This window comes from Aythya fuligula, chromosome 15 (genome assembly GCF_009819795.1).
Source record: "Aythya fuligula isolate bAytFul2 chromosome 15, bAytFul2.pri, whole genome shotgun sequence".
NCBI classification, from domain to species: Eukaryota; Metazoa; Chordata; class Aves; order Anseriformes; family Anatidae; genus Aythya; species Aythya fuligula.
In genome coordinates, this window is record NC_045573.1 from 6,194,880 (window position 1) to 6,220,309 (window position 25,430).

Consider the following 25,430-nt stretch of genomic DNA (forward strand, 5'->3'; position numbering starts at 1 on the left):
ATTTTTATCATTCAGTTTTTCTCGTGAGAAAGAGAAGCTCCTGGGCCTGCCCTCTCTACTAGCTTCTTCTTAGTGCAGTCATTTATGTCTTGGCAAACAGGGTGTATAAAATGCTACTGAATTAAATCAGCAAAGTGTTTCATCATACTTATTTTGCAATCAGTGTGATAGATTGTTTACTGGTATAAACCTTTGCTGCCTCATTGATTTGTGTGGCGTTTTCCTTTTTTGCATGAAAAGGGAGTTGGCTCAGCCTGTGCAGGTGTCAAGAAGTCATACAAATGACAGACAGCGGAGGGTCAGACCCTATGATTTCAACTCTGACCACAGCCATTTCCAGTTCTCCTGTACACCCATGGAAGATGCTTCATGTGCTAAAACTTGCTGCAAGTCTTTGATATCTTTGACCTTTCTGAAAATGTCTTTTGCATTTTGATATTCCCTAAGAAGACAGGTGGTATTTTTTGATTGAATAGATAGAGATTTCATGTCTAAACACATTTCTTGTTCTGACTTTGTTGGACTAGTTAACTGTTCTGTATGTTCTGTGCTGCTCACATGCTTCTCTTATAATTTGTTTTTGAAGGATACTATCAAAAAGTTAAAAATAATTAAATGTGCAGAAATCCCCCTGGAAAACATTAGTAATGTCCTGCTAGTGCCTCCCTTTGGATCCAAATGTGGGTATTCTTGTACATACAAACCCACTTGCAACTATAGTTCCAAAAGTTGTCCTTGATACCTTCTGGTTGGAACAAATGTTTGGCTCCAGGTGCCACAATTAAGCAGACACTGATCCTCTGGAAGCAGGTAGGGAAGTTGTGAAAAAAAATACAGAGCCTATCAAAAACTATTAAAAAATTTGGCTCTGAAGAGGGTCAGAGACAGCCCTCCAAGGACAGATGCCGAGCCCAGGAGGTGCTGGGTGCAGTGCATCACTTGTGGCTGCAGTCTCATGGAACAGCTGCTGAAATACCAGAAGTGGTTGCCCTGTTTTCTTCTTCCATCACCTGCACAAGTCATCTGGAAACATGGCAAATGATAACATTTCCATTTGAACAAAATAAGGAAATCCCTGTGAGCAATTCTCGTTTACGGCACAATAATAAAAACCCTGGCAAAAAATCAAGCCCTTTCCATATCAGTTCAGCACACAGAATTGCTAGCACAGTTGATGTCAACAGCTAAATAGCTGGTGCAGAGGCAGAAGACAGAGGCTGCTGTGTTCTTAGTGGTGCAGCTCAGACAGAGAAAATGAAATCACGGTAGTTCAACATTGGGCGAAGACTTAACTAGTGATTTTCTGGCTTTCTGTTTATGCTGTAATGTAGGGACATGCATGCATGTGTCTGTCTCAAATTATTTAACAGTATTTAACAATACTTTCAAAACCAAGAAATGCAATTACCTAATTTTGCAGAGCTGTAGGAGAACATGGCTACAATCTTTGCTTGATGGTGAGATGGTTGCAGCACTGTATTTTTAAGGGCTTCTTTTTTAGCCATAATAATCAGCAAATTATTTTGAATGGCTTAAAAACATAAACAGGTGCATGAGGCAAGAAGAAAACAACAGGCCATATTTTGACCTTGCTATATTATTTATGCCTTCTATGAGTGCCACTTCTTAACTCATGCGGTATTTAAAGCTTGATTTGTTTTCTCTACATAGTACAGACTCAGGATGAGGCTGAAACTGAATGTGGAACATAGGACATTTACTGGGGAGGTGGAAAATATGTCTGCTTATTGTAGTTTCATATTTTGGCTTGGGTCAGGAACAAATCTTTCAAATTTTCAAAGTATTTTGGCATGTTGATCCTTGTGACATTTTTGTGTTTATTTCAGCAACTGCGAATAAAGGCAATAAGAAAATTCTCAAAACAGATTTTACACTTAGTCTGAATTAAATGAAAAGCCAGATTTCATACAGGGACCTGAAGCATTCGGTACATTAGATAATGATAATTTCCAGAAGGGTGGTTTTCTTTGGTGGTATTCTAAATGTCCCGGCTTTTGGCTGCCAAACTTGTAGGTTGAGAAACTTTGAGGCTGCCTCTTGATCCATATCATCTGAGATCTGAGTCTGTTTAATGAATCTCAAACTGAGCATCCAAAAGCAGAAACACTCCGGCTCATTAATCACTGTGAGAGATCTTGGCCTATCCATATAAATTAAGAACAATAGTTCCCAAGTAGAAAGAAACATGACTTTGTATTTCCAGTGACAGTCATGATATTACTGGTCACTTACATTTGTTTATCAAAGATATGTCCTTGTTTCACTTTGGAGATATAAATCAACACCACCACAATTACAGATAACGTGTGTCTGTGTGTTTATATGTGTTTGTATGTATTTTAGGCTAATGTTTGATGATGTATCCTTCAAAGGTCTCTTTAAAAATCCAAGCCTTCATCTAATAAAATGAAGACCTTGTTGAAAATCATTGTGTTTGTGATGGAAGGAGGCAGCAGAATATTCACGTAAAACAACTGCCAACAGACTTTGGGTTCATTACACCTTCCACTGAAAGTTTTGGTCAACGAGTTTTTTGAGAAAACTATGAAGTGTTGTAGAAATGAGATGTGGAACATTTAGGAGAAGGACACAGTGCTATACATAATTTATTGGGCACTGTTTGTACAGTCAATTGTTAAGTTATAAATAAAATACAGCCTTAAAACAAAGATGAAAGGCTGAAATTGTGGGTAGTTATTTCCTCTGCATTTCTATTCCAAAAAAAATGTTTCCAAGTTTGTTCAAGCAGTCACATTTTGGTTTGGTTATTGATATTCACAGTGTCATATCTATTTTTGGATGTTTCACATTGAAGACTTTATTCTCTGCCATTTGGTGAAGTGCCTTCTCCTCCAGTAAATGTTGCAGAACTCTTCGTACAGCACAGTGAGGTGACCAGGCCCAGTGGAGGGGAAATCATGGGGAGGCAGATGAGGCTCTGTTGATACCAAGTTTCCAGGTCCCAGAGCTACTGAAGAACAGGTTGACTTGCCTCATTGACACAAGGTCCCCTCAGTGACTGTTCCTGTTCAGCACCTAACATCATGGTACTTTTCCCCAGCACTATGCTCCCATTTCTTTAGGCTGAGAGTGGGCACAGGAACCAGCTCCACAGCCTACACCAGACTGATGCTTGTTTTCTGCCAACAAAGAAGTCCCTGAACTGGAGAAATCCCTGAACTGGAGAAATGCTTAACCCATGTAAGCTCATTAAAAATGAGTTTAGTGGATGTAAGAATACAGTCCACATACTTGTCAGAATAATTTATTATAGGTCTTTGCATCGGTGCTCAGAATGGGGTGCGAACATGGTCTCTGCAGCACCTCTGAGCAGGCTTTTTACCAGTGATAGAAGCATTTCCTAAATGTGAGTGGAAATAGCACAGGGTGGGCCTGATGAAAAAACAGGGGCAAAAAGTATCATCTTAGTATAGGTCTAAGCATCCCTTGCCGGTACTCAGGAGCAGCGGGAGGTGCTTGGGTTCAGATCTCCCACTTCTGCGAGTGGTACTGACCCAGAGCCCTGGTACTCCGTCTCAGCCATGGGAGCAAAAACGTTCTGGCTGCTTAAGAGGAAAGACATGACCAATTTGAACTTAGGAGTGAAACATTTCCTAGAACTGAGCCTGAATAAATTCTGGAACAGTTGAACAGGAAATAAGCTAATAATGGGATTTTACAATATGCATTTCCCATATAAGGCATTGAAATGCAACACGGGTTTGTTGCTGATCTTCTGGCTATTTTGATGAAAATGTTACATTTCTCCACTGTTTGCACTCCTTTACGTTTGTGAGGAATTTGCTCCATTCCATTCTAAGGGTTTCATCTCGCCTCCCTCATCGGTGGTCCTCGAACGGACCATTCCCACTTCGGACCAGCGAAGAGCCTACTTAACAACTCCGCCTGGCTGCCTTTTGTTTGTGTCGGGGAGCTATTTCCTTTAGCCCTTGCTACTGATGCATAGGAAGGGGAAGAGAGGTGGGGAGCACCCGGCTCAGTGCTGTTCATGTGTCTGAAAATAAGTTCCCCAAAACCCCGGTGTGGAGAGAGGAAGCCCTGGCTCCAGGGAGCCTGCTGTCTCCCTCAATAAACAAAGGACTGGGTTTGGGCAAGTTGCCCAAAGTGTTGGTGCAGGGTGCGTTCTCGCCCTTACTGCTCTGCCTGGCCTTTTAAGGATATGTGACAGTATGCTTAAGAACACAGTAAGGTGTGTAATTCAGCGGTGATTAATGAGGGAAAGGCTCTTCTGTAGCTTCAGCGTTTCTATAGCATTGGTCATACTCCCTTCTCACTAGTAACTCGCTGAAGTGCAACTAAGATTTTCAGTTTAGCCTCCTGTCTGCTGCACTGTAAGTGTAATCTCTTGCCAGCTCTTATGCTGCGTTAATTTAGAGCCATCTACCTTTCCAAATGTACTCTGCATTGTGGAACAGGTTTTGCTTGTGAATGTGAGGCCAGATGTTCAGAAGAGCAAAGCTCCCATTTAGGCATCTAGCAATTACTGCTGTGACACATACTGATTGCAGCTGAAAATCTGAAATCTGTCTGCTTAGACAATAAAATATTCAAGCTGGCTAGTTTGTGTAATGCTGTAAGAAGTGGCCTATGTGCATATAATTCAGGAGTTCTTTCAAAATAGCATGCACTGAATCACGGCCTTAGTTTTAAACGACAGCTTGTGCCAAACTAGTTATTTTGGTTTCTTGCCAAGCAGGGGTTCTCTTGCAACTAACATTTTCCTTTTCTTTTTCTGCCATATCTCTTATTGAAGGCTTAATGCAACAATGGCTGTAGGTCTACTGGTTAGATAAGAAATACGTCTGATTCATTAACAATTTTTTCTTTCTTTTCCAGTGACATATTTGATGCCATGTTTCCCGTTACACATATCGCAGGAGAAACAGTCATACAACAGGGTAATCCTTCCCCTCTTCTTTACCCTTGCATGTTTGTGTAGACTGTATGATTCACATCTCTCCATTTGAGAGTTCACCATCTTTGCTTAGTGGGAAGAACGACCATATTCCAAAAGCTTGTAAGTGGCGGGCTATATCATAAGTTCATTGATGTGGGCACAATCTTTTGTTCACAATCTTTCCTAATATATGTAGAGCTCTCTAGGGTTTCAAACTGCTGTGGTTAAATGTAGATAAGTAGTATTTTAAATTAAAACGTTCATTCCTTAAGATATTCAGGAAGTAAAGCACAACTCAGAGTGTGCAAGGGTGGCACAGGCTAGCTGAGGGTAATTAGAGGTGGAAAATATTTTTGCAGTTGTTGGGAATATTCAACACCTCATTGTGCTGTATCATAGCTATCACACTTGGCAACTTACCTGCATGCCTGCAGCATGTTGTGGAGGACTTCAGTACCCTCAGGATATACTAAAGCCTCTTGCTTGTTTATATTGAATAAAGTGTTGAATCAATCAAAAGAGATAAATTAATGCAATTGAAAAATACTAATAGGAAGAAATCATAGTGATAGTTTGATTTATGAAGGAAAGTAGGCAAGGATGTTTCAGAAAATGAATCTCCCTGTAAGTAATCTGGTGTACAGGCCTGTGCAAATATGTACAGAATTAAATATGGAGACAGGAAATAAGTGACTAGTTTAGCAGACCTTCAGGAAACATTCACCGTTTATATTTTGCTTCCAGGTGACGAAGGAGACAACTTCTACGTGATTGACCAAGGCGAGGTGGATGTAAGTACACAGTTATGGTCTGATGCTTAATTTGATTTTGTGTAATAAACTTTTATGCACTGGCACACAACTTTATCCAGCCATGTTCTGTGGTTCTGTCTCCTTTGTTCTTGAAATAGATTTCACAGGATTGGTCTCATTACTTCACTTTTGTTGTGTTAAGTCATTTGTGCATAATTTTATAATTGGCATGTTTTACATCCTAGCTTATTTGTCCATTTCAGGCAGGAAAATACGGTATCAAAAACAAGCAAATGACATTATCTTCAGAACCCTAACCACACCTGGAGGTGTGCAGTCTTTGGCAGAACAGGCCACCATGCTGGAATGCACCCGAGGGTTCAGATCAACCATAAGGAAAATATTTTCTTTAATCAGTTAGCTTAGCTCATGTGTTTTTTTTTCTTCCAAATTGAGATACAGCCTCAGGCAGCTAGTTTCATCTCAGAAACCTTAATTTGCTTTTAAAATTAGATCCAAATATATGAACAATGCAGCATATTAATAAAGCAAGGATTATTATAAGTGTAAAGTGATCTGTTAGACCACAAAATGTTTAAGGGAGTGTGTGGTGGTTTAATCAGCAAGTCTTTGAAATGCAGCTTTCTTCTGAAACTGCCTTCCACATTGTAATCTATTCACCTCTTATCATATTTATGCTGTATGAAACTGACCCTTTTGCAGTTTTGCTGCAAGTTTCTCATTTGACAGAATTCTCTATACACATATTTCCTACCAAGGGTTGTTGGGTAGGATGGGTTTGCTCATTAGCAACATTGCTCTTCAACTGCCCAGATGAGTTTTGTCTGGAATACTTAAAGGAGAAAGTGATTTATTTTAAATCCAGGCAGGAGGCATACGGTTATTTTAGTAAAAGTTATGGTTTTTTTTAGAAGTCTCTTTGTGTCAGGAGACCATCTAATTGGTATTGTTGGGAATTGAGAAACCTCACATGCTGCCTCTGCCTCTGGAAGCTGCTTCTCAGGAAATCCACCTGACTCACTGTTCCTATCAGGCATACCTCTCAATAGCAAACATTGCCACATACACAGTGCCATAAAATAAAAGAACAATATTTATAGAACAGTGCTAAAATTTAGTTTTAAAATAATTGGTTCAGTCCTGATACTGAGCTTAATGACTTCACTGGCTTTGAATCAGACCCACAAACATACGCAAATGCACTATTGAAGTTATAGATTAATCTTCGTTAAAAACAATTTGCCTTCACTGAAAACCTTTAGGAAAGTATTCTCCAATGTTTGGCTCAGGAACAGAGGGGGTCCAAATGACCTAAGAAAACAATCTCAAAATGCTTGCAATTAATTGCAACAAAAGATATCTTCCACATGCACACATCACTTTTACACACAAAGCACTGACAAAGTGGGGAAAATAAATGTCCAGGGCCTAGTTTTTTATCTGCTTGTAAAACCATCACACAAGGTGCTTTGAAGATTTTCTGTAACTGGTGGTTGCCTCTGTGGCCAAGGTGGCCTTATCTCTGCAAATGCTGAGAAGCACTTGCTTAGAGCATCAGTGGCTCTATTCTCTGTCAGGGAAGACAGCACCTTAGTTTCCTTCCCTGGTAAATCCTGACACCTACTCAAAAGCACTGTTACTACAGCATGCTAGTTGTATATCAGAGGTTCTGCTTGTTTTTTATGAATAAAGTTGAAATTCTTTCAGAAGTAATCTTCACCAGAAATGGTTCAAGACGTGTCCAGATCATTTTTAATTGATGATTTCTTGAGTTCATGAAAGTCTCATGCAGAATAATATTACATTTCCCAGAACATTTCAGGGGCCTTTGAGGTTTTTGAGATAGGAGTTGGGGTAAAACTTGAAAAGTAACTAGAGCAACTAAGTAGCCTCATTGCCACTGCAGTGCAAGTACCTACAGGCTCTTAAACTCTACAGAGGTTTTTGAAAATTTTATCCTAGACCCCTGGTTTGACAGGCTGGTGAGCAAGCAGGTGAGCAATCCTGTTGACTTTTGTGAGATTCATGTTTAGGATTAACTGATCTTAGGAGTGCTTTCCTGAACAAGGGAAGTACCACCCATTATTTGCTAAATAAAGAGTGTAGCGCACAGCTTTGTTTTACGCTGTTAGAGTTGAAGGCAGAAATTCTGTTTGTATTCTGATTAGTTTGCAGTTTTCCAGTCAATTAAATAAGATATGGGATATTCAGTCTTCCTGCCTTGTCTCAGAGATTTCCAAAGATTTCTAAGAAAAAAAGAAATTGCTGGATTCCTTTGAATAGATCACACCTTCATGTTCCCAAGCATTCTCAATCTCTACTACCCTCACTGCTGAAAGCAGCCTGTAGCTGCTAGGAGAATGATCAAAGTGGAAAGATCCACAACAATGTCATCCTGACGCTTCCCAGATCCGTGGATGGGCAGTTTTCTGACGTGAGCAGTGGGACAAACACATCCTAATTAGACTTAGATGTCATTTTGACTGTGCTTATTCCAGGACCAGCCAAAGCTCCTGACTCTTTATGTCTTGAAAAACTCTTCTGTGACCAACTATCATGATGTCCTCCTTCAACATCCTCCTTCCTTCATCCTGGTGGACCTAACTGCTGCAGTTCCATCTCCTCAGCTGGGTGCTCTCTCTTTCCTAAGCCTTGCTTACATCTTCAGCCAAAAAATAAATGAATTCCTTTGTGAATTACTGTGGAAGGCACAAGAAATATTCAGTCATCCAGGAGCAAGTTGCAGCTACACCATGGGACCTACAGAAATTACTTATGGAAATTGCCTTTGCTGTGAAGCATGCAGGGAAACAAGCCCTATCCCCCAGAGATTAAAACTTGTACCAGGGCAGTTGGTGCAGAGCAGCTCATGCCCAGTAACTTGCTTGTGTATAAGGCAGTGGCTCCCAGCCCCCATGGGTGTGCGCTGTCAACTCTGTAAATATAGTGCTCCCCAGAAAAAAAGTTCTTCCACTTTCTGGGCAACAGTGCTAAAATCCTTGTTGTCTGAAGAAAATCCAGACCGCTAGTAACTGAGCTGCAGTTCATTTAAGCCTTGCCAGATACTTTTTTGGCATGCTTCCACCCTTCTCCAAGAAAAAAAAGCTACTTGGAGAGTAGACAATTGACCCCGAGACTTAAAGCCTCAAGCCATTTTCTGCCTAGTTCAGCTGGTGTTGGCATATGCATTGAGGCTTTTAACCCCTGGCCAGGCTGTGCTTTCATCATTTCCATGATCTGCACAGAAGTGGCAGGTATGCCTGGACTGTGGATCCAAGGAGCAATTTACTCTGAGCAGCCAGGTTTACCATGCACATGCACAGATACATATAAATGAAATCGCAGTTACCATCATAAAATTTCCATCCCCTGGAAGAAAGTTAGGGCAAAACTGAAATAAAATCTATCAACCAAGCAAAAAACAAACAAACAAACAAACAGAAATTACCAACAAAATGGGGATAACAAAAGCAGCAAGTAGTGTTCTGAGTTAGGAAAAAGAAACATTCTAAAGTAATTTACCATTAGTCTTGGGATAGGCACCCAGAAAAGTAAGTAAGAACATCTCCAATTTTTTTAGAAATAATCGAAGTCAAATTGGAAGTATGATTCAATAACGTATTTTGAAATATAATATGTTATCCTCAACTCTTTTCCTTTCTTAGAATATTAGCACCCTGTTAGCATAACCACAGATTAAAGTATGTGTACATTTCCTTCCTGTTATTACTGTGGCCAGCCCAATAAGATGGAATACCCCTCAGTTCACAAGCACGCTGCCCTTCTTGACATGAACTGTGCACCAAGGGAGAAGAGCACATTTTTTTTATGTAAAAAGTTTTTTTAATCTCACTTACTTATGGCAGTGAAGAAGATTTGCAATTATGTGGCAACTGTTGTGAAGTTAATAAAGCAGACATCCACAGAGATGCTGGTAGCACTTTTACCTAACTTTAAAGAAATCAAAGCGTTCTTCAAAGAATGCAAAAGCCATAGGAGCTGAATATGAAAGGTTCTTGGTTGCTGGCTGTTATTTTCAGGTCATTTCTTTACAGCAGCTTGCGATCTGTCTTGTATACTTACTCAGCTAAAAAGTGTGTAAGCCATCACCTTACTGCTTTGCAGCACTTCCCAGAACATCGTTTGTAATGAAGAAATCAGGAAAAGGTGGGTCTGGGAGAAGCTGGATTTTCTGTGTCGTATTCCAGGTGCTAGAAACCAGGATGGGAAAGGTATTGTACCAAAGCAGGCACTGGGTGGGAAGGGGCATGATAAAGTTACCGATCACAGTCTTCCTTAGCTCTCCAGGGTTGAGGAGAATTGTAAACTCATGACCTGGCCCTGCATATGGATAAAGTTTATACTAGGTAGATAATGGCATGAGGTTTGAAGTTTCAGAGGTCAATTGTCTACCGGAAGCTTTTCTGCTTGGAGACATGTGAACGTATGCCAAAATGTATCTGGCAGAGCTTAAATTACAGCTTCCAGTAAAGATGTTGAAAGCACCTGCTAAAGTATGTGTCTTGCAAAAATCTCTAATCCATACTTCTAAATATAAAAGTGACTTCCTGTTTATTATTTTAATCTTATAACCTCACATTTTTTACTTTAAAAAGCACCATCAACTACCATTTTAGAACAGATGTATTTTTTAGACCCAACAACTTCCCATTCTATTTAATGTCATGGCAACTTTCTACAGTCATTCTCAGGTTTTCTTCTTGTAAAACAACAGCAGTCAAAATACAGTATAGTGAAAATTAAAGGGAAAACTTTTCAGTATTTTTCCTAAATAGCTTCTTTGTTTACTGTATTAAGTTATATTTGGAGCTGTAAAGTAATATTATGGACAATAGATAAGATTATCTTTTTACTGTAGTTCAAATCTTCTTGAGGCCCTTATTTGTATATACAAATTGTCTAGTTTGTATATACAAAGATGAAAATTACATAGTGGTTTATGTGAGAATAGTGCTGTTTTTTAAAACTAGTTATGTTTTATAATCCATAGGTCACTTTTTGTTTGAATTCTTCCATCTTTAAGGTTTTTCCTGTTTGACACCTTTCTAATTTTGGAAGGATACTTTCTGAAATTTTAAACATAACTTCTTAAAGCTTGGAGTTTTCAGCTTGAATTTTTAGGATACTGAAAGCAGTCTCCAAGTTAGTGTATTTATATTTAAGAAAAACACATTCGTACTACAAATAAACCACTGGCTTTATTTGGGAAAACTACCCACATATAAATATCCTTCATGTCTAAGACTTGCTTATTTTTCCAAGACGAACTAAACCTCATCTTCATTTTTGGATAACAAATATTAAGGCTTGACAAGACACAAAGCACAAATTATTACAAACAGATTTGAGGGAGGGAATTTAAGATCTGAAAGTTGCAATGCCTGGAACAAATTAGATTGTCCACATAGATCACAAAGTGGCAACAAAAAAAATGCTAAATGTCTACTTGAAATCTGTGATACAAAATTACAGATTTGGTAGTAGAGGTAAGTTCACTCCTATACAGCTCAGAGATATATGTTCATATTGTGCTTTCAAAGTAAGATGGTTATATTACTGTGGTAAGGTCACATTGTGCTTCTCTAGACAACGGGAGGATGGATGAGGCCAAGATGCATTCCTGTTACATTGAGCATTGTGTGACTCATTGCATATTCTCTCGCAGTTAGCACATATGTATATCGTGGACTATGAAGAACGGAACCGCTGATGCTCACAGACGATTTTTCCCACTTGTCTCCTAAAAAAAACCTAAAGTGAACCAAGTTGCGTGATTTTCAAGCCCACAAGAATCACACTGCTCATACTACATGGTGGAAAACAATAGAAATCTTAAATACTCTTGATCTGTGGAAAGTAGGTGGTCCTGATGGCTTTATTCCGCCTCATATTTGGGCATTTGCAGTTACACATTTCTGTCCAGCTGCATGAAAAAAGAAGGTTCCAACTATTACAGAGCTGTGATCAGCAGGTCAAGTAACAAGTAGGAATAATTCACTTGTGTACTCGCTTCTTTGGTTAGAGTTCCCAGTTGCCTAAAACGGTCTGAGCCAAAACCTCAGCCCAATATTTTTTTAGGATAAAGTAGGTGATCATCTGAGCTGCTGCCATATAACACTGGCTTTCATTAGCTGTTCTGAGCCTAAAATAGCTTTACTTCCTACACCTTACAAGCAGAACCACTTTCCTTTCTACTTCTTATCTTTTTTTTTTTTAAAAAAAAAAAAACAATTTGAAAGGGAATTGTGGAGTTGAACTCTGTAAAAGGGCAGAATGGCATTGTGATGTATCATCAATGCACTTTAACATCATCATGAAGACAAAAGTTAATTGTTGACTTAGGCCTATTCAGAGAATGATGTGCAATGGTTTTCCTCTTAGAAAACAATAGTTATTCTCAATCTGTTTCGTCTTTTGAAGACTGATATTGAAAATGGCATTTTTATTGGGGGAGTGAATGCTGAGCCCAAAGACTGTCAGATCAATGATTTGGTTTCACTTCAGAGTACTTTAAACCTGACACCCTTGGGGTGGGGGAATGACTATTTGCATAAACTGTTTATAGGCTAGATGTCAAACATCTTTCGGGGAGTCTTGTCAAGTAAGACAGTAAAATTAGTCTTAAAGCAGATTTGTAGTAGCCTCTGTTTACAACAACTGTGTAACAGAAAATGACCGTCCTTCACTTGCTCTCTCTTGAGTTTTACCAGCTTAATTCCCTTCTGGGCCGCAGACATAATGCACAATGCTTTAAAAAGAAACGTCAACCATACTTCTTAAAAAGGTGTTGGAATAAGTTTATTTTCTGCTTTTAATTCAAACCCTGGTTTGTATTCCTCAATGAAATTGTCACTGCATTTAACAAATCATTTTACCAAACTGCTTCTTGTGCAAGAATAAGAACTGTTCTTCACAAAAGCGCACAGAAACACATGTATTTTTGTGTGCTAAAATTAATAAAGGATACTGACATTCACACTGTAGTCCAAAATGTATTAAAATCTATTACACTTTCCCTATTGACCCTAGGAATTTTTTGACAACCTCAGAGATTGGGCTAGATGATATTAGAGGTCTTTTCCAACCTAAACAATTTTGATTCTGTGACTTTGGTTGAAGTTTGTACTGAGGACATGAATTAGCTGTAGTAAACCCGGGGTCCATCTGATGAAATACCCCACAGTAAGAGTGTATCCCTACATTCAAATATGCATGTGGTCAAGTTTGCAATGGATTAACTGAGTTTCACACAAATTTTCATAAAAACTTTCATACATTATGTTACCAGCTTTTAAGAATCTTAAATCTATTTATCCATTTCTCCTTTTTTTGTCAGAAAAAAAAAAAAAAAAAGATCCAGAACCAACAGTATTACCTGCTTGTTTCACCTACCAGGAAAATGCTTGGGTTTGTCAGGGTTTTTAAAACTTCTTTTTCTAGTTTCATCTTTGAGGAGAATCAGAAGTAAATTCAATGTTCTGTGCGAATTTCTTTCTGCAGGGAGTGTAAAAGTTTGAAAGGAAACGCTGTTGTTATTCTCTTGTGTGATATTCTCCTACGTGTCATTCCTTCTGTAGTGGCAAAGAAAAGAAGCTGCAAACACCTTTTGTGGCTTCAGCTCTTTCTTGGCAGTCTGCTACCACCTGCCTATTTTGGATTCTTTTCCCCATTTATTTCAACCCCTTGATCTTTGATGCTCCAGGAACATAAAGAGCCACAACATTGTCCGGAATCCAGCAGCGATGCTAATACTGCTCCTTTTCAGCTCTTTCCCAAGAGGTCCCTTGATCAGCTGAACTGCTCCATGGCCTCATCTAGCTCCTACTGAAACAGCTTTTCACTCACCTCAGTAGGAGCCAGATGAGATCTTAATTGAATATTGGGAAGATAAATTGGGATTGATTCCAGCTGTAGTTTGTAATATGCCTTTTCATCATAAAATGAAGGTATAAGTAAAATTAATACCGACAGTTCGTTGAATTTTGACCCTAGTTCATTTATTTTGGTCACTGTCTTTTCTCATGCGTAGCTTGAATACACTTCTATTTCATGTTTTTAAAAACTGTTCATCTGCTACTCCGCAACTGGTAATAGGCTATGGCCCTTCCCTTTCCTATCATTTCCTGCTAAAGACAAAGATACCTGCGTATTTTCTTCATTATATTTTTCTTCACAAAGCTTCCACAGAAGTAAAATTAATTCTTGTTGATTTCTGTTGTTGGCCTGTGACAAAGGGGGACATATTCTGCACCAGATAAATGCACACAGCCTTTCCTACCCTCTAAACTCACTGACACATTAACAGAATGAAAAGGGTTTATTGTGTAGGCTTTTACCAGCAAGGCTACAAGCTAGCTGCAGAATACACAATCCATACTCATTTTAGAATACATTATTATCTCTCAGGAGCTGTATGATCAATGAGAAATTCAGCCCAGTGTAAAGCACCTGCCTAAGCCCCCTTTTCTCTAGCAAAGTTTTTACATAGGACTCAAGCATAGGACTTCTCAAATTCTGTGTCATCCGGGAGTGATGCTGTGTGTAGTGGTATCAATCCATGCCATGTTTCGAGAGGATGTTATCTAACAGCCTTTGGGCCAAACATTGCTTCACAAGTTCAGATGCCTGAGTTACAGATGAAGGATGATTCTGTGTGTAGCTTCCCAAATCCAAAGCACTTGGTACTCTTCACTAAGGAAGAAACAGATTTCAATAGTTACGTTTAAATGTGGGAGGCACTAAGCCTAGGGAGGGAAAAAAAACAACATTCCTTTTCAGAAGATGTTTCCCTGTCTTAAGTGTTTTTAATTTCATGGCCATGGTGCTTTTCGGCAAACCTCATTATACGTATCAACAAATCTCCTTCCTTTCAAGTTTGACAGTGTTAATAAAAAGCCAAAGTTGTGACAGTTCTGCTTGTTGACTGTCTGAGCCTCAAACACAAGAGGGAAAAGCCGATGCCAGTTAACCACAGGAGCTGAAAATGCAGAGAGTAAATACCAGCATTGTACTGAAGCAAGACAACTTGAAATTCTGTCCACAAAGCAGGTTGTTGCCCTCTTTGTGACTCACTGAGGAAACTGCTACGCTCTTGTTTTCTTTCTGTGTCCCCAGCATTGACTATTAGAAAGGAAACTGCTAATAGCTTTTTAGGTAACTGGCAGGAGAAGGAAAGCTGCAGCTAAAACCCCAAACTGGTTTTGCTTCTCTTTTTGCTTGTGTAGGTTTATGTCAATGGAGAGTGGGTCACCAGCATTGGAGAAGGAGGTAGCTTCGGGGAGCTGGCACTGATCTATGGTACACCCAGGGCTGCCACGGTCAAGGCCAAGACAGATCTCAAGCTCTGGGGCATCGACAGAGACAGCTACAGACGCATTTTAATGGTAAGTTCATGGGGAATTACTTGTTTATGGAGCTAATATTTTTTACTTTCTTTTGTAGTGCCAGTGCTTTTATTCTGTGATCAGATTACCCTGATGGCAGAAAGCTCTGCAGCCTCCGTTTCTATATAAAAGAGAGGACATGACAATTATATCAAGTAACAAAATCAAGTGAAGTAAAAGGTAGCAAGATTCAGTAGAAAGATGCTGATTCAGAAATGCAGTTGAATAATGTTATGAATAACTGTTATACCTGAATAACTGCTGACAACTATGAAAGCTTCAGGCTTCCCTTACCCACCTAAGCTAATGCAAGTCCTCTCCTTCTTGTTCATCTCAAAATGTCATCACTACCCCTTGCCTATGGGGTCTTTGAACTTGTATCATGAACTCTTGAAGGCAGGCAATGCTAGGGAAATCCTAAAAAAAAAGCCTCAGTTGGACTCTGCCCTCCATCTTTGTCAGCCAGCACACAGCCACAGATATCACAGGATGCGAAGCTGCAGTCTGTGCTGACAGTTCATGGCCCTGCTCCTTTCAGACTCCCTGATCTCTGCAGCAAAGCTCAGCAGACCTTCTGGGCACCTGGGGTGTGTGCTAGGTTATGGGTTTGCTGTCAGTTCTTGAGTTGTGTGTTTATAATGAAAACTCTGACAGATAATTATCTTTAGCAATGTCATAACTTTTTTTTGAGTGTTTGTTTCTGATCTCATTGTGCCTATCATTTCCTTTTCCAGAAAATATTCCTTCTTTTTTATTTTTTTTTTTTTTTGGATAATTAACAGCTCTATGTAAAGCTTCTTTCTCAATAGGACTTTCCTATAAAAGCTGCATTGTTTCATTATGATCTGAAGAAAATTATACTATGCTCTCAGCATAATAAAGGAATGTGCATTTTGAGATCATATATATATATCCAGCAGATGTCATGGGTAACTGAAAAATTAGCAAAAGGATTGAGTAGATTTTACAGTTAAATGATTAGTTCTTAAGCAACTGAGTGTAAGAATGATCTTTATTTATACTTGTGATGACTGCTAGATGTCTGTTTGAAACATTATTGTTTTTCAGTCTGTATTTCATGGTCTGGGTTCTGTATCACATAAATGAACACCACGCTGACATCCAGGAGAGTACAGCTGATGGAAATATGCTCTATCCCCAAATGTTCAGCCTGCTAGTTCCACAACAAGATACAGGAATAATGTTGAGAATCATACTGTCTTCTCTCTCCTGTCATTAAGCAGGATGAAATTTTTGAATGCTTCCCAGTGCAGGGAAGTAGTCAGTAGTAACTGAGACCTTTCTTCAAGATATTTCTAAACCATAGGGCAGGAGAACTTCCTAACAGATTTAAAAGGCACATTGAACTTACTTGTCCCATATCCTACACGGATGCAATGGAGGGGTGTCTGGGATAATGGGTGCAATGAACCTGCATGCTGCAAGGAAGGATTGAAAGTATAAAAGAGAAGGAATGTAGATAGAAAATAAATGTCAGTACAAGGCCTACGTTCTTTGGCTTTTTCAAGCATAGCTTTTTATGGCTGCCTTTAACTTTGCTATTTAAGAATTTAAGGTTAAGATTCACAGGCCTTATAGCCCTGAGGTAATTTCAGTCTCAGCAATGATGAAAACAGTGGAACGTAACGTGGTTCAAACTTGTGTGCAATTCAGTCGTGTGTCTGTTACCATCTGATAGCAGGCTTCAGGAGATGCAGAGACAGGATTTTACTAAAAGGGATTAAAGTCCAAGTGGAATAGGCTATGTTTGTAATGCTGGCTTTAGCCATACATACCAGTTGAATATCATGCATTTACTTCTGTTTGGCTCTAGTGTAGTGATAACTGCTTTTCAAATTCATGTAGATTTTGTGAACCGGTGGCCACTGTACCTTTCATAGTAAGCTCATCTTCTGCATTGGATGAGACCTCTAACTTAACAGAACTTCCTTACATCTTTCTCTCCCTCTTTCTCCTTTTTTTTTTTTTTCTTTACAGTTGGGGCCATTAAAAATTCTATTACATTAGATACACAGACAGCATAGTTGTCATATTCTCATATTTAGACATGAAATATTTCAGGTAGCAAGGTGATTTAACTGATGTAAGTATTAAAAATGTCCCATTTTTAGTGCTGCCCACTGCAAAAGCAATTTACTTCCCCAGACTACATAGATTCTGCCATCTTCTCATTTCTTTGTAGGTGCAGTGTGGATAATTTCTTGGCTGTAGGTGAAATAAGATGCCTGTCTTTGTGCATTCATATGAGGCAGGTTACAGTGGCTCCCTGCACATTTCCGCAAGCCGAAGAATTAATTACATCATGTTTCAGCGTCTGCGTTTCTTACGTGAAGCTAACTCCACTGTTACTTGGCTGTTCTTGCTGTATTCAGTTTTAAGATGCAGTAGTAGGTGCCTTTCAAGTCCCAGAAAGATTATTTTCTGACATTTAGCCTCTAACCTTATGTTTCTAGAAAGCTGCTGGATATTTTAGATGTAGAAATGCTTCTGCCTTTAAATGAGAAGTAGTAACGCTTAGGATAACTTTTGAAATATATCATTTAAGATGATTCAAAAACTGAGAGGGAGCAGTGTTTTTTTTTTTATTTCCCGTTTGCAAGTACCTTTCCTGTTTGCAAAAAAAAAAAATAAAAAAATTAAAAAAAAAAATCAATGACCTTTTTCTCCAAAGACTTTTTTTTTTGTCTGTAGTCAGATAAAGTCCTTCCATAACCCGTGATAATGTTTTTTCTTTTGTCTGCATTCCTTCCTGGCCATGACCAGCCCCGTTTTTCTCAAGCTAGTGTTGAAATTTTATTCAAGTTGTAAATATTTATTTGTGAATCATGCCTTCAGGTCCACACTTGCCAAAAAGATTTTATCCTGTCATGAGACACTTGACTCTGTACCTCATTTCTCCTTGCAGGCTCTGTTTTGGTTCTTTGCTTCACATTCAGTCAGCTCTGGTTTTTATTTCTGCTTAGTGCCATTTTCCCCACTTAGAAGTCTCATCGATACTGACTGGTTTATGGTATGAATAAAATGTATCTCAGGAGGTTTGGGAGTTTTGGTTTTCCATTTTCCTGGATAGACAAAGCCTGATGCAAAAAGTTCCTGCTGGCTTTTAGTTACAGTTGTCATCCATTTATTACTTTTGCCTGTCCCAAAAGAAGTTTGTTAAAATAGATATATTTCTTTATATTTCTTTGTCTCAGCTTAGGTACCCTGGTGGCTTGAGGGTCACATTCAAGTTTGTTTTAGCAGCTGTGATGATTGTAAAAGTTGGGATAGTTCTTTTTGTTCAGATTTGCAGAGAAACTGCTTGGCTTTCACTGCAGTCCTTGACAAAGTATTATACCATGAAATTCATCATACTAGATGGATTACAAAAAACACTTCAACATGTTCCCACCTCAGTACGCTCACAAATTATCTACCCATCTGTGTGTTCCATTTGCTTCATAAAATTATCTGTGCTGAGTTCCGTACTTTTCACACTGTTGTAATTTTTTTTATGTACATATTCTCTGTGTGTACATCCGCAAACAGAAATTTATGTATGTATTCTTTATTTAATTATTTACATTCTTCTGGGAGAGATGTAAAGGAATTTTTGCCTTAGGATTCTCATCTAATTCAGTTGCTAAAATGTTGCTGCTTTCTTCTTTGCAATTGGGATTCAAGAGCATCACAGAGTGAGGAACATCCCAGGGTAGTACAGTATTTGTATTCTAAATATAGCAAATACCACAAATACCAGAGAAGCAAATGTCTGTATCCCAACATCAGATTGATCCCCCAGACAATTCAGTTCCCAGACTGAGGAAATTTGAAGTATTAATTTCTTGTAATTTCTTTTATAAGAGAGTCTGATTTGGGATAATTTAACTATCTTATGGTTCCCATGGTCCAAGATACCTGGCCCTGAGAGGGAAGTTGCATTGTATACAATAGTTCTTGCCTGTTTGGCAAACTTCGCTCCTAGAAAACAAGTTGTAATATTGGGATATAAGTAATGATAAAGCAAGGTTTGTCAGTTCCTAATGTTATGCCTCATTTTATTTATGCTATTTTGGCTTTGCTTTGCCATCTTTTCACAGCTTGAATCTGAGAACAAGTTCTTTAGCAAGTGCCTTTTTCCACTCAGATGAAGTCAAGTCAGAAGGACTTTGTGTTTCATAAATTGTAGATTGCATGGCTGCCAAAGCATAAAGCAAATCCAGAGGCTGTATTCTGTCTAACATCTGCACATCATAGCACCAGGACCTTGTGGGTACTGTTTTGATGGCCACTATTGCATTGTTTCTATGACTTTTTTTCAGTCTCCTATAAGAATGTACACCCTAAACATCATTCAATATCAGGTTTACATGGGGATTAACCGGCGCTGGAACAGTCCAGAAGGCCATTCCGGCGCTTCCTGCCAGCTGCATACCTGCCAGCATAACTCTTTTATTTGAAACTTGAGCCATGCTTTGCCTTTCAGTAGCCATTTGTTTGGCTTCTTACTGAAGGTGGAGATTTCTAGGATGGGCTGGATGGAGATTTCCAGCCAGCCCTTCTGCACAGCTGAAAAAAGGGAACAAGAAAGAAGACAGTAAGAGTGCTGGAGGGACAAAGCAAAGAGGCAAGCAGAGGGGAAGAAGGGCAGAGAACAGATCAGAGAAATGGGGAGGAAAAATGGAAGAAAACAGAGGACGTGAAGAAGAGCCAGCTGGAAAATAGATGCATCAGTCGTTTTCAACAAGACCCATTGTAATCTCTGTGACATTCACTCTTCAGAGCCTGTGTATTGCCTAAGCTAAAGCCAGTGCTTGCTATGTTAAGTGGCCCTAAAAATGTCTTTGAGCTGTTTTCTGGGTGGATTTGGCAAATGCAGGTGCTCTTGTTTCTCCTTGTGACAGTTTCAGGGAGGAGCACTGCAGATTAGAATATTAATGACTCTTCATAATTAGGGAGAACCTCTGTCTTTAGGAAGATGAGGTTGTGCCTGACAGCTAAGAATTGGGGAGAAAGTGAACAAAGGAAAGTGGGGAGAGGGAGAAGCAGCAACTATTGAAATAAGAAGATATTAATAGGTTAGAAAAAGCAGAAGTAATAAAGACTTTTTAGAACATGCCATCAAGAACCCTGCCAGTACAGAATTATTCATGTACATTTACTATTGTTTTTATCTGGCTCGAGCAGTAAGATTTCTGCTGCTTCCCTTGGGAAGCTTTTCTGCAAAAGAATAAATCTTAAGTTGGGAAAACTTCTTTGATATTCATCTTAAATTAGATTTTCTTAATTTTCTCCTATTACTTTGAGCTATGTCAAATTATGCTGTATTAAATTGTCCAATCTTTCTGTCATATATCTGTAGGTGATTATCACTGTCTGCTTAAAAACTTCAGAACCATGCATGTTAACTATGAGCATAGTTTACATATGATCCCAGTGCTGAGCTAACACATATGGGCTGAATTTGTTTTGCTCCTTCCCTATCAGCTCTCCCCAAGTGTTTTAGTGGTTCTGCAGGCTTGGTTCAGCTTTGGAGCACTTTTCTGGAGAAGAGGTACCCAGGCAGTGTGTAACACACCAGGTATAGTCACATCAGAGCCAAGGAGATGGGACTTCATTCCCAAATGATGTCTTTGGGTATACAGACCAAACTAGCCTTGTTGCAGGATGATGTTGCAAACCAGGTTCTCCTCTACTATCTGTCAATCTCTTTCAGCTTTACTGTGTTCCAGCTTTCTCCCTTTCCTCAAATGTCTGTGTTTTGGAGCTCTTTTCCTTTGTATTTTAAGCTATATTTTCTGAACAGAAGCTCATGCTATTATTTTCTGCTCCCATTTCTAATGTCTCTAGACCCACTCTTGTTATTTTCCTCTCCTGGGAAGCATTTGTGGTATCTCCTAGTCTGCAGATATTATTACTGTCTGATTTGTAGCTGCTTCTAGAATAACCATGAAAATACGGCATAAGATCAGACTTGCACATATCCCAATGAGAGTGCTGGTTGACACTCCTACAGAAACTACTTGAAGGGCAATAGAAGAGGTTATGTGGTATTCATATTCCTGGCCTCATGGGTAAAGTGGCTAGACCAAATAAAGCAAGTATAAAAAGGAAATCAGGAGTTAGGTAACACTGCATGCATGGTGGGGAATGAGACGGTAATATTGGGCTGATGGAGGAAGGTGGGAAAGTAGGCAGTCAGCGTGTTCTCTCTGTTACATAGCCAAGAAAGAAGATCAATACCAATGGCAATAAGAACATGCTTTGGTTTCTTGTAAGAATTCTACTGCTGGTTTTTTGTGTGTGTTTTGTTTTGTTTTTAATCCTATATTAGTGTTCTCCCAAGATGTCTTCCCCTTGTGCTTATGAAAGCTTGAGCAGGAAAACACACACAAGCAAAAATAAAGTGATGTTCTGGCCCCTGCTTGAGCGTGAACTATACATCTTCCTTCTGTCCTTCTGGAAGGGGAATTGCGATCTAGCTTTGCTGACTGGGAACCAGCCTCATGCTACATAAATGCAGAGATATCTTCTGTGCATGCCTGGCATGGTAAGATGAAGCTCAGCTATCGGGTGGCTCCTGGGACCCTGGAGGCTGTTGTTTGTCTCCTCCAGGAGAGATGGAGGGCTGCAAGGAGCTATTCTACAGGCTGAGTTACGAGCCATTAGTTGGATCACCTTGGGTTTCACTGCATATGCTGGGAAATAGGATTTTAAAACCTCACCCACTAGTTCTTCAACAGGCTTTGTTTTCCCTTACCTATGTCAGTAGTATCATTTAGAGACATGGGGTGTTTAAGTTATACATGAAGAGTAGTCCCAGTTGTAGCTGAGTTTCGAGATAATGAATACACAAGACAAATAATACCACATTACAGATAATGATAATAGCACATTCAGTTAGTTCTTTCCCCTTCTGTTTTGCTTATGCACTTCTCTTCATGGTGAATTCTGTACCTCTGCTCTTAGTTTAGCCAAGAGCCAACACACCCATCGTCCTGCAGGAAGTGATGGGCTCTTGCCCTCTGGGCCAGCCGGGATGCCAGCAGTCCGTACCTTCCTGGGTCTTGTCTGCGTCTCTAAATACTCAAAGCTGTGGTCAGGCGACACTTATGGCTGCTGATTACTGCTTCTTAAAATTCGTCTGTGTCCACAGTCATTTAAAAAGCATTTTCCACATCTGTCCCTGGGTGCCCCAGCCCATCGCGCTAAACCACCAATCTGGTTTTCCACAGCTGTCAATTTTGCTGGTCTAGTTTCCACTCGATTGTAGGGAGGAAAGCAACAACTGCGCAGTGTCCAGTTTTCCATTCTTTGTCTCATGGTGAGCTGTCAGGATTTGGCGTGGTTTGCAGAGCCTCCCCTGTTTGAAGTTCATTTTTTTCTTTTTGGCACTTCAAATGCTCCGGGGGCCTCTGAGGTTGAGAACCAGGTTTGTCAGACAGAGAGGTCAGACAGGGGTTAGTGATGCTATCTCTGAGAGGCCAACTGTCAGCACCACGCTTGGAAATTATGAAAGGGGTGCAAAGGAGGGAGACCTTGGTGGCTGCTGCTGATCCATGGATATCTGGGAGGAGCAGCAGTTTCTGCTGGTGCTGGGACTGTTTCGGAGCAGAGGTGGCCCAGGAGTTGAGGCCCTGGCAGCCTCTGCTGATGCTCTTGCTAGAAGCTGGAGCCATGGCCTGCTGAATTTGGTGGAAGAAGTACTGTTTCTTTTGGTTGTTGGATCAGGCCTGAACTGAACAGTGTGTGTAGGAAGAGGGACCATGTTAACTGCTTAGCTATATCAATGTGCTTGAATCCAGTAGCCTTTCCCAAGTATTTCTGAATGCTTTGATAGCAAAGGGTGAAATGTTTCTTCTCCTTTTCCTTTGTATATCCCCACTTTCTCTGCTTCTAGCACTTACCAGTGCTTACTTTGAGGAGTAGAGAAGTGTCTTTTTCTGTGGCAGACACTGACATTTGCTTTTTTCTTTCTGGCCTATGAATAAATGCCATCTTCATTTCCTTTCCTTCAAAAGATGAGCATTATCACCTCTATGCTGTTCTCCTGCTTTGTAGATTTGACTAGCAGGCACTGGACAACCTTCAATATCTACCAAGAATTTATCCAGACAAAAATGATGTGGGTTGTCATATGGCACAGTAAACTACAGGGTAGCAAGGAAGACTCTGGAATTCCTCTTTGGTACCTGGGACGGGTTTCTTTTCCAGTCGCTTGTATCCCTGAAGGAGTTATAGATTAATTAATAATTTTTGTCTTGGTAAAGATGCACTGTGTTTATTCATAACTGACAATATCTCTGACAATAATGTTTTCCGGAATGGCTGCTTAAGAGTGCCTTTCTGTGGTGATCAGACTTCATGTAAGCATAAGTTTTCTCAGTAATTTGTTACATAAAAAGTCTCACTAAATTGGGAATGACTTTGCTGGTGGCTGCACATACATTGATGGATTGTCTGCTCCAAAACACTTAAATCTTGTTAAAAATAATTTGAATAGGTTGTTCAGCTGTAACAATACATACAACATTGTACACGATAAAAACAAAGGCTTACACACAAACACTCCTGTCATGAAAGAGGTTCTGACCTAAAACGGTGGGACCCATGAGGGGGCATTTTATGTTTTATCCTACTTTGTAACTGTAAATTCCCTTCTAGTAGGGCCTCATTGGTAACAAGATATATATTGAATTAGCTAAACAGTTAATTGATGAAACTCTGGCTTTAAATGAGTGCCTGTAAATAATGGATACAATACACCCTTGGTGTCCAGTAACACCACTGAAGTCAGTGAAATTACACCAGGGTTGAATTTGATTCCTTCTGTCTTTGCTTATCAGGAATACAACTTGCCCAGACATTTTATGGGGAAACATTTGCCTTAGGCTGTTTATACTGGCTATGCTTAAGATTTGGAAGCAGAGGGGAAAAAAAAAAAAAAGCAGCTGTAGGAAGAAAACACAAAAATACTTTGTATAATGTCCTACCTTCTTTTTCTCTCTCCTTTAATAACAGGGCAGCACACTGAGAAAGCGGAAGATGTATGAAGAATTCCTGAGCAAGGTCTCCATTTTGGGTCAGTTGCCCTTTGGACTTGTGTGTTAGTTCCTCTGTTAGACATGCTGGCTGAATGAATTTTGGTCTTTGATGGCGTGATGAAAGCCATGGTGGTCAAACAGGAGATCTCACAGTTGCGTCATTTCCTAAGGAAAGAAAGTGTAAAGGGCCCTTTTTTAGGACTTTTTTTTCTCATTCTTTAATAAGCACTGAACATTTATGTTAAGGGCAAATCTTTCCTTAAATATGCCAGCAGGCGTGCACTGGTAACCTTTCAGTAGCTGCTGTTACTGAACTGCATATAGATAGAAGAAAAAGCAGTACAGAGTTATGAATTTATCATGAAGTCTAGTTACATCCTTTCAGGTGACAGGTGAGAAGCTTTTTCCTACAAGAATACTGTATTTAAGTGCACTAAGCAAACTACCCTCACAAATCAAAATGGACTGATTTTTTTCTTCTGTCTTTTACAGCCTCTGTCTCACATTCTTAAAACATCTGTTTAGCTTCTTGTCCTTGGATTTTGTTTCCCTTTGATTAATGTGATAGCCACGAAATTCGGACATGTTCTTGATGGCCTTCAGTAGGAAAAACAACAAACCCATAATGCCTGACCAATCAATCACCATTAGGAGAACAAAACTTCTAATAACGAGGACAGTGTTAGACAGTACAATGAAACGTTGATTCTGTAGGAGAGCCATCATGTTTCTACTAGGGCTATTTTGAAAAAAACGGTTGAGGATTAATTTCCTATATAATTAAAGTACTTGTATTACTATTTAAACACTTTATTTCATGTTTACTGTATTCCTCCATGATTTGAGCTTAGGTACCTGAAATACGAGAGAGTCTTAATGAAAACAGATCTGAACTTTTGAGAGGTTCTGTGCATGAGATTTTCAATCATATTTGTGTGCTTAAAGTAAGGCCAAGTGTATTACTCACTTACTAATGAAATTTTCATCATTTAAATGCTTTCTTTTATGCTTAATTTAAATCTTTCTAAATTAAAAGCTTAAATTATACTAAATTACAATGAGTATTTAAAGAAAACAAACATCTCTGCACCTGTACTAATAGGAAGCAATTACAACAATGAGACATCTCAAAACAATTTCAGAGTAGAAAGGTTATTCAAAGATGCGCTTCCTTAAACATGCGGTTTGCCATATAATTGTATCCTAGTTTGTAGTATGGTTCTTCAATCTCAGTAAAAAATGGGTAAGGACTTCAAGATTTGAACCTTTT

At 39.3% G+C, this 25,430-nt stretch overlaps 1 protein-coding gene across 2 annotated transcripts in view; it reads left to right on the forward strand.

Annotated features, from left to right (window-relative positions):
- The window catches only part of PRKAR1B (protein kinase cAMP-dependent type I regulatory subunit beta), a 99,269-nt gene that overhangs the window by 51,768 nt on the left and 22,071 nt on the right, over positions 1 to 25,430 (forward strand). For both annotated transcript variants that reach the window (XM_032197458.1, XM_032197459.1), the window contains exons 5-8: positions 4,879 to 4,940; positions 5,684 to 5,730; positions 14,958 to 15,116; positions 24,138 to 24,198. In XM_032197458.1, coding sequence (XP_032053349.1) covers positions 4,879 to 4,940; positions 5,684 to 5,730; positions 14,958 to 15,116; positions 24,138 to 24,198 — 329 coding nt within the window. The remainder of the gene's footprint in view (positions 1 to 4,878; positions 4,941 to 5,683; positions 5,731 to 14,957; positions 15,117 to 24,137; positions 24,199 to 25,430) is intronic.